General features: G+C 44.9%; 1 protein-coding gene across 1 annotated transcript in view; it reads left to right on the top strand.

Moving 5' to 3' along the window:
* Positions 1-14,638, top strand: part of LOC139268260 (hepatocyte nuclear factor 1-alpha-like) — a 292,924-nt gene that overhangs the window by 256,425 nt on the left and 21,861 nt on the right. The window contains exons 8-9 of the mRNA XM_070886311.1: positions 123-241; positions 8,704-8,836. Coding sequence (XP_070742412.1) covers positions 123-241; positions 8,704-8,836 — 252 coding nt within the window. The remainder of the gene's footprint in view (positions 1-122; positions 242-8,703; positions 8,837-14,638) is intronic.

The following is a 14,638-nucleotide window of genomic DNA, read 5'->3' on the forward strand; positions in this document are numbered from 1 at the left end:
ACCCAATGGATGGTTGGTAGGTTCAACAAGATAATAACAACAGTAACCCATAACAGAAGTGCCTTATAGCACAAATATTTAGGGTGGGACTCACTAAAATGATTCTTTTTTTTTTAATGCAGCTGTATACAGCCACAAGCCAGAACTGTCCCAGTACCACACCAGCCTCTTCCCACAGACCATGGTCTTCACTGACGCGAGCAACCTTAGCAGCCTGACCAGTCTTCCCATGGCAAAGCAGGTAATCAGTGACGCAATGCATCTTTCTGTCAGCTCGCATTACTTCTCTGGGGGGAGGGGCGAAAGGTTACCTTCAGAGTGGCAAAAAGTTCCAGCTATCAAAAATGTGCAAAATAACCAAAGGAAGATGTCCTGCAAATATCAGCTGATTAACCAATGCAACGATGTGGGAAAGCTGTTCGCCAGTTTCCCCAGAATGAGTATCATCTCCGAGGTATCATCAAATGAAAGACTACCCCTTAGGAACTAGTCATTTCGAAATAATAGCTGGCAAATTTCAGTGTCCGGGATAGTCATTGCCCTACCCGCCTATGAATCATTTACAGAATGCTCTGTGACTCTGCTAAACAGATTACAAAGAATACTTCAACCCATTACTTGCAGACATCCCTCGCGAATGAAGAATTGCAGTGAGAGCTGCCTGCTCATCCAGAACACACTCGGCAATGCAGATAAACTTTATGGAATTGCAGGCAGATTTCCCAGGGGAAAGCCCAGCTGTCTGCCGCTAAACAAAAACAAAATAATAATAACAGGGAACAGAGCCGAGATTCAGCGGGTGATGAATGAGTCCTAGTCAGAAATCTCCATGAGAGCAGGCTCCACGGAGCAGGCACTCATGGTCACCCCATCAATTCAAACTCCATTTAATGGCTGCACAAACCTGGTGCCGAGTGTGGAACACTGTGCCACTACTTCGTTCCTGGACAGGGAAATACTCCGTGATTTCATTCCATTCAGGAGCCAAACTATTCATTTCATGGATTGTACATTCCTGGGACACAGGGCAAAATTGCCACCTTTGTCTTTGTGCTTTTACATGTTTCTTCATTTCAGGTCGCTAACTGCTCTTGGATGAATTCCTGGAGGTTTCATCATATGGCCTCCTGTCTCAGCCCGCCCAACCCAATCAATCAGACCTTTAATTCCCACTTCCAGTACTTTTACAATCAAAAATTGAAAGTGTTCAAAGAAAGTGAATAAAACTATTTTTGAATGCCCAATTATGTTTCTCCTGTATGCTCGCGGCAGTGTCCAGGAGATTAATCTGTAATAGACAGGCTGAGTGAGTGGGCAAGAATTTGGCAGATGGAGTATAATGTTGGAAAGTGTGAGGTCATGCACTTTGGCAGAAAAAAAATCAAAGAGCAAGTTATTATTTAAATGGAGAAAGATTGCAAAGTGCCACAGTACAGCGGGACCTGGGGGTACTTGTGCATGAAACACAAAAGGTTAGTATGCAGGTACAGCAAGTGATCAGGAAGGCCAATGGAATCTTGGCCTTTATTGCAAAAGGGATGGAGTATAAAAGCAGGGAAGTCTTGCTACAGCTATATAAGGTATTGGTGAGGCCACACCTGGAATACTGCGTGCAGTTTTGGTTTCCATATTTACAAAAGGATATACTTGCTTTGGAGGCAGTTCAGAGAAGGTTCTGGAGATGAGGGGGTTGACTTATGAGGAAAGATTGAGTAGGTTGGGCCTCTACTCATTGCAGTTCAGAAGAATGAGAGGCGATCTTATCGAAAGGTATAAGATTATGAGGGGGCTTGACAAGGTGGACGCAGAGAGGATGTTTCCACTGATGGGGGAGACTAGAACTAGAGGGCATGAGTTTAGAATAAGGGGCCGCCCATTTAAAACAGGGATGAGGAGAAATTTCTTCTCTCAGAAGGTTGTAAATCTGTGGAATTCGCTGCCTCAGAGAGCTGTGGAAGCTGAGACATTGAATAAATTTAAGACAGAAATAGACAGTTTCTTAAACGATAAGGGGATAAGGGGTTATGGTGAGCGGGCAGGGAAGTGGAGCTGAGTCTATGATCAGATCAGCCATGATCGTATTGATTGGTGGAGCAGGCTCGAGGGGCCGTATGACCTACTCCTGTACCTATTTCTTATGTTCTTATGTAATTGCTGGAGACTTCAGGGCAAACCTGGAGGGTTGACGACCCTAAATGGGGGATAGGTAATGATGCTTTCCTGAATTTTCTGGAATTGCCTCCCGAAACCTCTCCGCCTCTATCTTCTCCTTTAAGACCCTCCTTAAAAGCTTGCTTTTTGTGGTACACATCGATGATCTAGATTTGAATATGGGGGTATGATTTAAAAGTTTGCAGGTGACACTAAGATTGGCTGTGTGATTGATAATGAAGAGGAACGTCATGGACTGCAGAAGAATAGAATACAAGGGCAAGGAGGTGATGCTTAAATTGTATAATACTTTGGTTAGGCCACAGCTGGAATACTGCGTGCAGTTCTGGTCGGCGTATTATAGGAAGGACATGATTGCACTGGAGAGGGCGCAGAGGTGATTTATGAAGATTCTGCCTGGAATGGAGAATTTTAGCTATGAAGACAGATTGGTTAGGTTGGGTTTGTTCTCCTAGGAACAGAGGAGGCTGAGGGGAGACCTCATTGAGGTGTATAAAATTTTGAGGGGCCTGGATATAGTGAATACCAAGGGCCTATTTCCCTTGGTTTGAGGGGTCAATTATGAGGGAGCATAGGTTTAAGGTGGTTGGTGTAAGGTTTAGAAGGGATTTGAGAGGAAGCTTTTTCACGCAGAAGGTTGTGGGGGTCTGGAACTCGCTGCCTGGAAGGGTGGTGGAGGCAGAAACCCTCACCACATTTAAAAGGTGCTTGGATGGGCACTTGAAGTGCCGTAACCTGCAGGGTTACAGACCTAGAGCTGATAAGTGGGATTAGACTGGATAACCTCTTGGTGGCTGGCGCAGACACGATGGTAAGTACATCATGGAATCTAATACGGCCAGAGTGATCTCCTGGACTAGTTTCAATCGGCTGGATGGGTCGGAGAGGAATTTTCCCAGATTTTTTTCCCCAATTGGACTGCGTTTTTATCTGGTTTCTTGCCTCTCCCAGATCGCATGGGTGGGGTGGAGTGTAAAATGTTGCGATACATGGGGTATCGCGGTTGTGTGGGGCGGACTGGTTGGGCTGGTTGCTCTTTACCTGTCCGCCATTGTTATAGGTTTATATGTAACCTTCAGGGCTGCTGACCGAAGCCCGTGTGGCTCTTTGTCCGCCGGCACGGACACGATGGGCTGAAATGACCTCCTTCTGCGCTGTAAATTTCTAAGTTTCTATGTTTTTAACTAAGCTTACGCAGGGAGCTTTGTGAACCATAGCTTACAAAACACTCTCAGGGCAGGCACCGTAAAGCAGCTGTAGCCTTAGTTCATTCATTTTGTATTCATTTCCATACATTTCAGTTCCTATTATGGTCCAGGATAGCTTACACTAGCATAATCGTTTCCATAGTTACAGGATTTGCCATCCAAAGAGCGTATTGTCACTGAGCCTGGGTATCAATACACTGGCCCAATACTTCCTTTTTATTATTCAACAGAAGCCAGCTAACTGGAACACAGATATGTGGGATGTTCGCTCTATAGTAAAACTGGGGACACATTTCCTTTAATACCTTCCTATGGATCAAACAAGAGCTAAATCCTCTATATCTGGTCAGACAGGACAACTGCTCTTGACCAGCAGTATGTTAGATTTGAACTAAGAACCTCTCTCTGGGATCCAACAATGTGTGACCAACTGGAGCCACAGGAAGTGCCTCGGTTATATGTTTTGTTGATGTTTTATATGATATTTAAGAATAATGACTCCACAAAGATAAACCGTGGTAATTCCTCCCATCAAATGGAGAAGAAAAAAAATCCCAAATTCTTAAAATTTTTAGAAATGTGAAGTCCACTAAGTCTCTCGGAAGAACATAGGAATTGCTGGACGAATAAAGGCCAAGACCCATCTAATTTGCCTTCTACCATCTTGGTAGTCACATGATATAACGATAATGGAGTTGTTGTTGCTCAATCTCTATCAATTAGTCTAGATTCAGAATTGACACAAGGAAAATCCCAGTGGTGGAGAGCTTTAAGAACCATAGATCCAAGATCACCTGTTCCTCCCAAACATGCTACATGCCGTGTCTCAAATTATGCACATACTGTATCCCACAATGTTATTTTCTGAAAGAAATCAAACTAATTTGCACCTTAATTAATCAATACTAACTGCTTCCATCATCTCCCTCGGGAGACTATTCCATAGATTGATCACAACTCTCTGAAATATTGTTTCCGCAGATTAGTTTTGATGGATCTGTCCATTTTCGTAGATCAATTCCATTCATTTGCTTCTCGTCTTTCTCAATCCCTTCTCTCTCCAGAGGTACATCCAATGTCTGTTGATCCTATTTGTACTTGTACAGGTATTTACACTTCAAAAGCCTCCCCTGGCAACTTTTTTCACAACTCTAATACCCTTTGTATGAAAACTTCATCAACCTGAAACGTTAACTGTTTCTCTCTCCGCAGATGCCGCCTAACCTACTGAATATTTCCAGCATTTTCTGTTTTTGTTTCAGATTTCCAGCATCCGCAGTATTTTGTTTTTGTATGAAAACTTCTGCCTGACTGTCCTTCTTATTCCTAACTTCCTTATTCTTAACTTGTGTCTCCTGGTATTTGAGATCTTCATGATCGTGAATTGATTAGTCTCGGTAATAAGAGTCACTGGTCATTGTGTGCTGGTCTTATTATTTATTTCTTCAAACCCTTTTCTAAGTGCACTTTACAAAAACATGCAATATCTGTTTCATTTTTAACTGAAAAATTTAAATGTGAGTTTTTCCATGAAAGAAACACCCTCCTCCCACACAAATTTAATATATTGTGCTTCTCTTTAGGTCCCTCAACTTAATGCTCTAGCATCCATCTCTGAGGCAAAGTGCCTGACCCTCAGCCTCTTCTGCTCTCAACCTGGATGTGCAGTGCTAGATGGGGGCAGTCCAGGTTGGCCCCTTCCTATCACTTTCCTGTCCTTCCTCTGGAGAAATTATCACAAGAAAGGTTGTGATAAGAGACCTTTCAACCTCATTAATCTCAAACATCTTTCCTCATCTTTTTACTTCTTGTCCCCAGTCCAGCCAAGACGAGGCACTGGCCATGGGGAAAGATTTCCTCTGATCATTATATGTTAGTGACATGGTGAACATAGTGTGAGACACCCTGATGTGCTGCAGCACCACCCATTGGATAATACATTACCAATAACGGAAGGACACTATTGTCTGCAAGCTCATATTTTATTGGTGTACTTTTGTGACGCGGATCGAGAGGACCAAGATCAGAGTATTTTCATAGAATTATAGAAATTTACAGCACAGCAGGAGACCATTCGGTCCATCGTGTCTGTGCTGGGAAAGGTACAGGTATCAGAACAGGTATACTGGAAGCACCGCCGACCAGGGAAATTCCTGGCCAGTGACTTCGGCTTATCTCAGCCAGGAAAAATGGAAGAGACTACACAATTAGTCTCAGCAATTAAGGGCTGTGGTGAGGGTTCTCGCCTCTGAGACTATCCAGTGACGCACCCCCTCCCCCACCCACCTCCAACTAGAAAATGCATCTGGCGAGACCACGATTGGGCTAGGCTATGACACCCTTCATGGTCAAAGAGCCTCCTGACATACATTGCCTAAGCTTATATATAAAGGATGGCCACATGAGTGAAGTGCTAAAGGGCAATTGACTCTTACGGACCAGTCTGAGTGAGCAGCTTCAGGAGCTAATTGGTGACAACACAAGTCGCATGGAGGGCTGCCTCATTTAACTTCTTTTTTTGACCCAACTACCTTTATTTTACATCCCAAAATATAATTGTTTTTTTGAACCCTGAAATTTCTTTCACAGTTCAGTGGGGACGAGATTGTCCACGTTGACGCTTTACTGTTATTCATGTTGGCTGGAGGTGTAATTGAGTTACAGAGAGTTGTAATTGCCGCTCACAGTTTCACAGCCATTCTTGTTCAGTAACAGCTCTTTAGTCGCACAGCTTTCCCACCGCCCACTTTTTGAAATCAGACTTGTTAATAAAACATTCTGCAATGCTTTCTATTTTTCATCACTTTTTTTCAGCACGTTCACATAGAGCTGTATTATTACCCAATGTGAAGGTAGTGCGCAGGAAGTCAAGCCGAGTCACATAATTACAATCACACAAGACACACTAGCCTGTCCATGAACATCCATGTCAACTCTGAGTTTTTAACAAATGCAGCTCAATACTGATAGATATCGAAAAGTAAGAAAAGCAGTAAGTGCTGGAAAAGAAAATAGTCAGGAACCTAAACATGCAAAATCTATCATTGCAGTTCATCTGACATGTTTAGTGTCAGTTGTGACTCGAAGGGTAGCACTCTTGCCTCTGAGTCAGAAGGTTGTGGGTTCAAGCCCCCCCCCCCTCCAGATATTTGAGCACAAAATCTAAGCTGACACTCCAGTACAGTACTGAGGGGTGCTGTCTTTTGGATGAGATGTTAAACCGAGGCCCCGTCTGTCCTTTCGGGTGGATGTAAAAGATCCCATGGCACTATTCAAAAAAGAGCAGGGAAGTTCTCCCTGGTGTCCTGGCAAATATTTATCCTTCAACCAACATCACTATCACATTAATGACTGCGGGCTGTGTGCAAATTGGCTGCCATGGTTCCTACATTACAACAGTGACTACACCTCTAAACTACTGTAAAGCATTTGGGACGTCCTGAGGTTGTGAATGGTGCTATACAAATTCAAGTCGTTCTTTTCTCTTTTTTAGTCCCAAAATTTGAAAAATAGAGGGGGCAAAATTGGCCCTTTTTATAGCCTCGTTAGCGCCTCCGGGGGGCAAGACGGTTTTCGCCCGGGGGAGGAGGGCGCTACCGCCTCCCGCGAAATTGTCCGGGAGTTTGAGGAACCCCAGGCCACCGCGCAACCAGCGATCACGTTATTTAACTGGTCAGAGATTGGGAAATGTTGGTGTTCAGAGGGACCTGGGTGTCCTTGTACACGAATCACTGAAAGTTAACATGCAGGTACAGCACACAATTAAGAAAGCAAATGGTAGCTTGGCCTTTATTACAAGAGGATTTGAATATAAGATTAAAGGGGGCCGAAATTACCCCCCAGCCGGAAACGCGGCGCACCTACTCTGTTTCAGATGTTTTTACCAGCGCGGTGGATGTGGTGGCCTTTTGAGCGAAATTCCGCTCTATGACTTTTTTTTCCCAGCGACCCGGAAGTTGGTCATAATGGGGGCGGAAGTGCAGCGTGAGTGGAAGTTCGCAGTCTAGAGGGGCGGAAATGGGGGGTGGGTGGAGTGTCCTCCGCTGTCAGTCATCAGTGTAGCGTTGATGATGTAATTGCGCTGGCACGTCACCACATTTCTCCCCTTCACTTAAAGGGGAGCGCCTGTGCGATTCTTGAAGTTCAGTCCACTGGGTCACCTGGGAGGGTTTTGGCCAGGCCAGCCAAGAGTGGCCGAACCCAGGGGGCATAATTGTTGGGCCGACATGGCAGTCGGCCGACAATGAAAATTAAGATGGCGGCCGCGGCAGTAGGCCCTCCCCTTCAATGGCAGCGCCATTTTAGTAGCACTCCAAGCACAGTGCACCGGCAGAAAAAGCTGCTCATGGCACCGAACAGAGGCAGCAAGATTTTCTCAGCGTAATTTCGCCAACGGGGGTGGGGGGGGGGGAACATCGGCGATGTGCGCTCTGATGACGCACTTAGGACAGATCGGCAGCAGCGGAGTGGTAGTGGGGGGAGCGGGTCACCGCTGGGATACCGCAAGTGCAGAATTTTCAAAATAACGGCCATTCCATGAAAAATCGGCGGTCATTCCACTCCACAGCGTAGCCACCGATTTCCAGCGGTAACAGGCCTTAAGAGAAGGGGCAATTTCGGCCTCAGGATTTCTTACAGCAATGATATAGGACCCTGGTGAGACCACACCTGGAGTATTGTGTACAGTTTTGGTCTCCTTAGCTAAGGAAGGATATATCTGTCATAGAGGAAGTGCAACAATGGTTCACCAGACAGATTCCTGGGATGGGGGGATTGTCCTATGAGGAGAGATTGAGTAGACTTGCCCTATATTCTTTGGAGTTCAGAAGAATGAGAGGTGATCTCATTGAAACATACAAAATTCTTAAAGAGCTTGACAGGGTAGATGCAGGAAGGATGTTTCCCCTGGCTGGGGAGTCTAGAACCGGGGGTCACAGTCTCAGAATAAGGGGTCGGCCATTTAGGACTGAGTTGAGGAGACGCTTCTTCACTCAGAGGGTGGTGAATCTTTGGAATTCTCTCCCCAGAGGGCTGTGGAAGCTCAGTCGTTGAGTATATTCAAGACAGAGATCGATAGACTTTTGAATATTAAGGGAATCAAGGGATATGGGGACAGTGCAGGAAAGTGGAGTTGAAGTAGAAGATCAGCCATGATCTCACTGAATGGTAGAGCAGGCTCGAGGGGCCGAATGGCCTATTCCTGCTCCTAATTCTTATGTTCTTAACCTTCCCTGCTCTTAAGGGAGCAATCCCAGCCAATGAAGGGGATAAAAGTGGAGATAGATAGTATATGTACTAATGTTCTCTTTTTGTTCCAATTCAGGTTTTGACACTTAATTCGGAAATCCAGTCAGAAAACCAGATCCATGCATCCGTGCAGCAGCTACCTTTGCAGAATCTGGATGGTTCCATTCATCATATCCATCGAGTTTCCTCAAACCCAGCCATTACCACAGGTAGCGTCTAATATTTGGTTAGATTTGTAACAGAAGTGGCTTAGGTGGTGCTCTCCGCATAACACCATCATTCTGCACTAACACCCCACCGATCGGGACCCATGTTACAAGCTGCAACAACCTTTTAATAACACTAACGTACTATTCAGTGATTTAAAAATGGTCAGAACTTTAAGAGACTGGGTACATCAAACAGAAGGAATTTTGTTTATGTAAAGGTTCAAAAACAAAAAATGAACATTTAGGCAGGAAGATTGTTCGTTACGGCAAAGGGTTCAAACATCAGGAAACATAAGTCAAAAACCGGGAAGTTTGGTAAAAGTCAGTCTGAACTATTTCACTCAGAGAGTGACCATTGAATTAAAAACTAAATCTGCTCCTTAACCCATTATATCCGGAGTGTCCAAGCTTATTGTTTTTGCGGGTCGTTTAGTTTTTGTACAATGTAAATCCATGTTCTCATTAACTTGCATTTATCACAAGCAGTGATTACTAACAGATTTAGGATTTATCCACTAATGAGACAACAGCGCTAAGAACAGCCCTTTACAAACTTGCAAGCCCACAAGTGAATAAGACAGACCAGCACAAAGAGCTTCCGCGCTCGTCCAGATTGCTAGGGCTCGAGTGCCTGAAATGGGCAACAGATTTAGTTTTTTATATCATAGAAACATAGAAACATAGAAAGTAGGTGCAGGAGTAGGCCATTTGGCCCTTCGAGCCTGCACCACCATTCAATATGATCATAGCTGATCATGCAACTTCAGTACCCCATTCCTGCTTTCTCTCCATAAAGCTTGATCCCTATATCCAACTCTGGCCTCTTGTGTATCCTTGATTTCCTACTCCCCACCATTGGCAGCCGTAGCTTCAGCTGTCTCGGTCCTAATTTGTGGAATTCCCTCCTTAAACCTCTCTTCCACGCTCTCCTTCTTTAAAACGCTCATTAAAACCTACTTCTTTGAACAAGCTTTTGGTCAACTGTCCTAATATCTCCACAGATGCTGCCTGACCTGCATTTTCTGTTTTTATTTCAGATTTGCAACATCAGCAGTATTTTTTGTCCACGCTCCTGTGAAGTGCCTTGGGACATTGTGCTACGTTAAAGGGCGCTATATAAATGCAAGTTGTTGTTGTTTTAATGCAAATCTCCGATGTGGCAGTGATTGATTGGTCCAGATGTTTTTGATGGCTGTTTTATGAGACAGCCCAGATGTTCTGTACTGGGAGATATTTTTCAGACTTGGTGATTTCCTGTAATCTGGTTCTTTGGCTTCACCTTGTATTTCTGCATTAAAAAATTTACATTGCATCCATCACACACTTGAGAGAAATGGCAACATGCCACGAGGATATGGTTCTAAGGCTGCCGGCAGCTCACCCTTACCTCGCCCAAGTGGTATCAGTGACTGTATAACAGGAAGGGCCATTTTTTGTGGTCAAAAATAAAAGCAACTCAGTATTTTCCCATCCCCTGAAATAAAATGGTCATTTTAATAGATGGGCAGAATGTCAAAATGAACTGTGGCATGATTAGACGTAAATCCCCTTGTGCCTTTATCGATTTTTAAGAATCGAGGTGATTTTCTAAGGCGCATTGGATGCAAAAATACAAATTTGCAGTTCCCCCCCACCCCATCTCCATCAATTGCATTATTGTAACGGTATGGTTGACGTCTGTAGGGTACTAGAAAATAACACTGATGTAGTTTGTCTGTCTATGCTGCCACCAGTGTTCCTTCTAAAATGTCTTTGTTGAGCGTGGCCTGTTTATTTCAATGCGTGGTCCCTTTAAATTTCTGCGCATGCGTGGTATTTCAAATGGGTAAGCTTGTGAGCGGTCTGCGTGGTACCTTACAGATCACGTCCCTCTACAATCTCTCGCCGCTTCTTCGCCCTGACCTCGCCGCTCCTGCTGTATCAGCCCACGCTCCAATCATCGACCTGGACTGGGACCCAGGAGAGGCAAGGGCCCAGGGGCAGCTCGGGCCAGCCCACACTGTGATATGTGTGCGCACTAGGTCCGTGCAGCAGAGCTGGTCTTCAGTCGTCTTGGGTAATCCTTACCACTGGATCAAGACCTAGCTCTGTCAAGCCCATGTGGTGGCTGATGTGCAACGGCCACCACACGTTAAAAAAAATCCAAGCACAGGCATCTTCCACCCTTCAAGATTTAGTTTGGAATTTTAGGACCATCACCTGTGTACTTTTTGACGTGGAAGCAAGTCATACTCGATTCGAGGGACTGCCGATGATGATGACCTTACAGATTATTGCTTAGAAAGAACATTGGCTGCACCCCCCCCACCCCAGTCCCCTGGTGGTTCTGCGGCGGTGTCACTTTTGAGAGCGTTTTGTGTACGTCGCTAAATAGCACTACTGGCACAGTAAGATTCAACCCAGGGTCGCTCCAATTCTAGACCTTAGCTTTGAGTATCCCGCTGTGCACTGCTGGCTGAGGTGCCAGAGTCTCTGACGGGGGAATCAGGCATATTCTCTCAGTCAAAGTGCACACTGCAATATTACAACAGTACTAGAGTAGTGCCAGCACTCCGGTGCAGAGCTTAGGTGAAAAAAATACCACCCTTTTCAGTGCACTGCTCATTTTAACCGTTTATTTCAGTGTGGACCCATTCTGAGTCCTGCATTCTATAGTGGTCAGCCATATGTTATCCTAAAAATCACAGAACGGGCAGGTTTAACAATTGTTTTATTTCATTTTTTCCCTCCCACTATGTGCCACTCAGGCTTGGAATCCTTCAATAATAACAGAAAATGCTGGCAAACTCATCGGTCAGGCAGCATCTGTGGAGTTAACGTTTCTGACCCGCTGAGATTTCCAGCATTTTCTGTTATTTCAGATTCCAGCATCCGCAGTATTTTGCTTTTGTGTTGGAATCTTTGAAGCCAGCCCAAAACCCAAATAGTAAAACACTTGGCTGGTCAAATATTTATGGTGAAATAGTCACTACCTTATGTTAGTGATAGGCACATATTGCTCACGATGCGCAAATCCATGGCTCTTGTAGCCTAACTGCTTCATTGTAGAAGGGTTCCTACTATAACTATATGCTAATGAAACATGTGTGCAGTCAGTCCTGTGATATTGGGTCACTGGGAGAATCTGTAACCTTTCTTTAATTACGAGCCGAGTTTGCAGTCAGTGTTCTGCCTATGTGGAACATTCAGTCAGACATGTTGTGGCATAATCTGCATCACCTTCTGACACGCTCAAGGGTAATTCTGCTTCGGGAACTGTGCAATGATTTATTTATTTTTGAATCTGATCCTGCCCTCAATCACTTCGCCTGGTTTAAAAACTCAGGCTAAGCATAAATTCAGCTGTGAGTTGCACTAATGTGACAGGTACCAAGACCTCAGGGAAACACTAACTGCATCACTGGAATATCCTATGATAAATCCCGAGTCTTTCCTGGCTGGGGAGGGGGGAGAGGAGAGCCAGTGCATGTGGGCCCCTGTTAATTGCATCACTGTTTAAGAATGGAAAAAGTACAACATTATTTTCAAATCAAAGTGGGTACATTTACTACAACAACAACAACTTGCATTTATAGAGGGCCTTTAACATAGTAACATGTCCCAAGGCTCTTCACAGGAGTATTATCGGATAAAAATTGACACTGGGCCAAAGAAGGAGATATTGGGATGAATGTCGAAAAGCTTGGACAAAGGAATAGGTTCTAAGGAGTGTGTGAAAGGAGGAGAGAGTGGTGGTGAGGCTTTGAAAAGAATCGGGTAGAGTAGGACACTTCGTGTTGAATTTTGATTGAAGCACACTGAGGACGCAGAGAGGAGAAGAGAGTGCAGGATGGCATATTTGGATCTTTGGAGGAACAGAGAGGAAAGTTCAGAGGAGCACTGACTGCAGTAGTATTGATAATTTATAGTACGATAAGAAATGGTGGATGCTAGGAGGTGAGTGAAAGATTGTTATGGGATGATAAACTGTTTTGTGTGTGTGATATATTCAATACGACATCACAAACACACAGACTACAAGATCGCTCTACAGGAACTTGTCATGTGACCTTGTCACATGATCCTTTTATTGTATTTACATCAGTAGTTGCATTACCACAGTAGTCCTAGGTGGAGCTCCATATTACTGTGTGACATATTATTTTACTTCATAATATTCCACACAATTTTATCTGATGAACAAAATGCATTTTCTCCTACAAAAAAGGACAATATGATCCTTTTAAAAAGTGCTGTACTCTTGAAAATTAGTTCATTCTGGTGGAGTTGATGCAGTGGGGTACCATGAATTATTAAAACATGCTCAGGACCCTCAATCACATGTGCACACTGCCATTGGGGGTTATAGAATAGCCACCAAGAGTGGAAGATCTTTCCCTTCCTGACCTGGAGGTGCTGAGGTTAATTGTAACCCTCCTTCCACTGCCTCAGCTGAGATCATCTAACTCAGGCAACTAATGGGAGATGGCTTTCTGAACATTCCCATCCTCAGCCATGGTGGAGTGTAAGAGGTAAGAATGAAATGTTTGTAAGTGTCTTCAGCCAAAAGTGTTAAGTGGGTGATCCTACTCAGCTTCATCCTCACCACCACAAATGCCAAGTGTCCAGCAAATTCGCTTCACTCCACGTGACATTAAGAAGCATCTGAGAAAACTGGAGACAGCGAAGGCAATGGGGGTGAAATTGCGTAGCACCCATTTGGGGCGATGACTTTTGAGGCAGCGCAAAATGATCACTGGGCGCTACACGAGGGACTCCGACACGAACTTCTGGTTTAGCACTCCAGGAAGGAAGTGGAGCGTTAACTCAAACACTACGACTTCCCTTGGAGTGCTAAAGCTGGCAAGAGGGGTGGTAGCGGTGCAGTACTGCCTAATGTCAAGGGCAGCGCTGCCGATAACGGATGCTCCTTCCCTCCCTTAAAGGGAAGGGCCATAGCTGCAGGCTCTGCATCACAACAATATACCTCATCGCCCACAGCAGCCACGATTCCCAACAATCAGCCCCAAGGACTCGAGCAGAGTGCAAGGCTGATCAATCGTGGCAGATGAAGGTTTAGAAAAGACAACCTAAGGTATAAAAAAACATTTTTTATGGACACAAGTGGCCTTACCTTTAATTCCCACTCCCTAAGCGGCCGGCCTCCCCAACAACGCCTCCTGCAACTGCCGGTGTTGAGGTCCGGTGATGCTGCAGGGGGCGGAACCAAAGTTCAGGTCCGGGGCGCTACTGGGGCAATGCACAGCACGATGATGTCATGATCTCCAGGTGCAGGAAATCGTGGCGCTAGAGGTTACCGCCAACCTCCAGGGGAGTTTAGTGGGCATCGGTACTCTCGCCACACCCGGTCACAGAGCTGTTATTGTCCCATTATCTCCCCCCCCCCCCCCGGAGGCGCTAACGGGCGGCGCAAATGAGAACAATTTCTAGCCCTAAGAGTCCTGACAACCCATTGTAGCGCTGAAGATGTGTGCACCGGAACTCGTTAATCCTCTAGCCAAGCTATTTCAGTGCAGCTATGACATCCACCCAACAATGTGGAAAATTACCCAGATATGTCCTATGCACAAAGAACAGGACAAATCTAACCTAGATAATTACTCCTATTAGCCTTCCCCCAATCAACAGCAAAGTGATGGAGGAAGTTGTCAATAGTACCATCAAGTGACACCTGCTCACCAATACAGAACATCAGTTTGGGTTCCACCGAGCACATCGCAGAATAGATCCAGACATAGACAGAAGAGCTAAATACTAGAGGAGAAACAAGAGTGACTGCCCTTGACATCAGGATAAAATTCA

This window comes from Pristiophorus japonicus, chromosome 8, assembly GCF_044704955.1.
Source record: "Pristiophorus japonicus isolate sPriJap1 chromosome 8, sPriJap1.hap1, whole genome shotgun sequence".
NCBI classification, from domain to species: Eukaryota; Metazoa; Chordata; class Chondrichthyes; family Pristiophoridae; genus Pristiophorus; species Pristiophorus japonicus.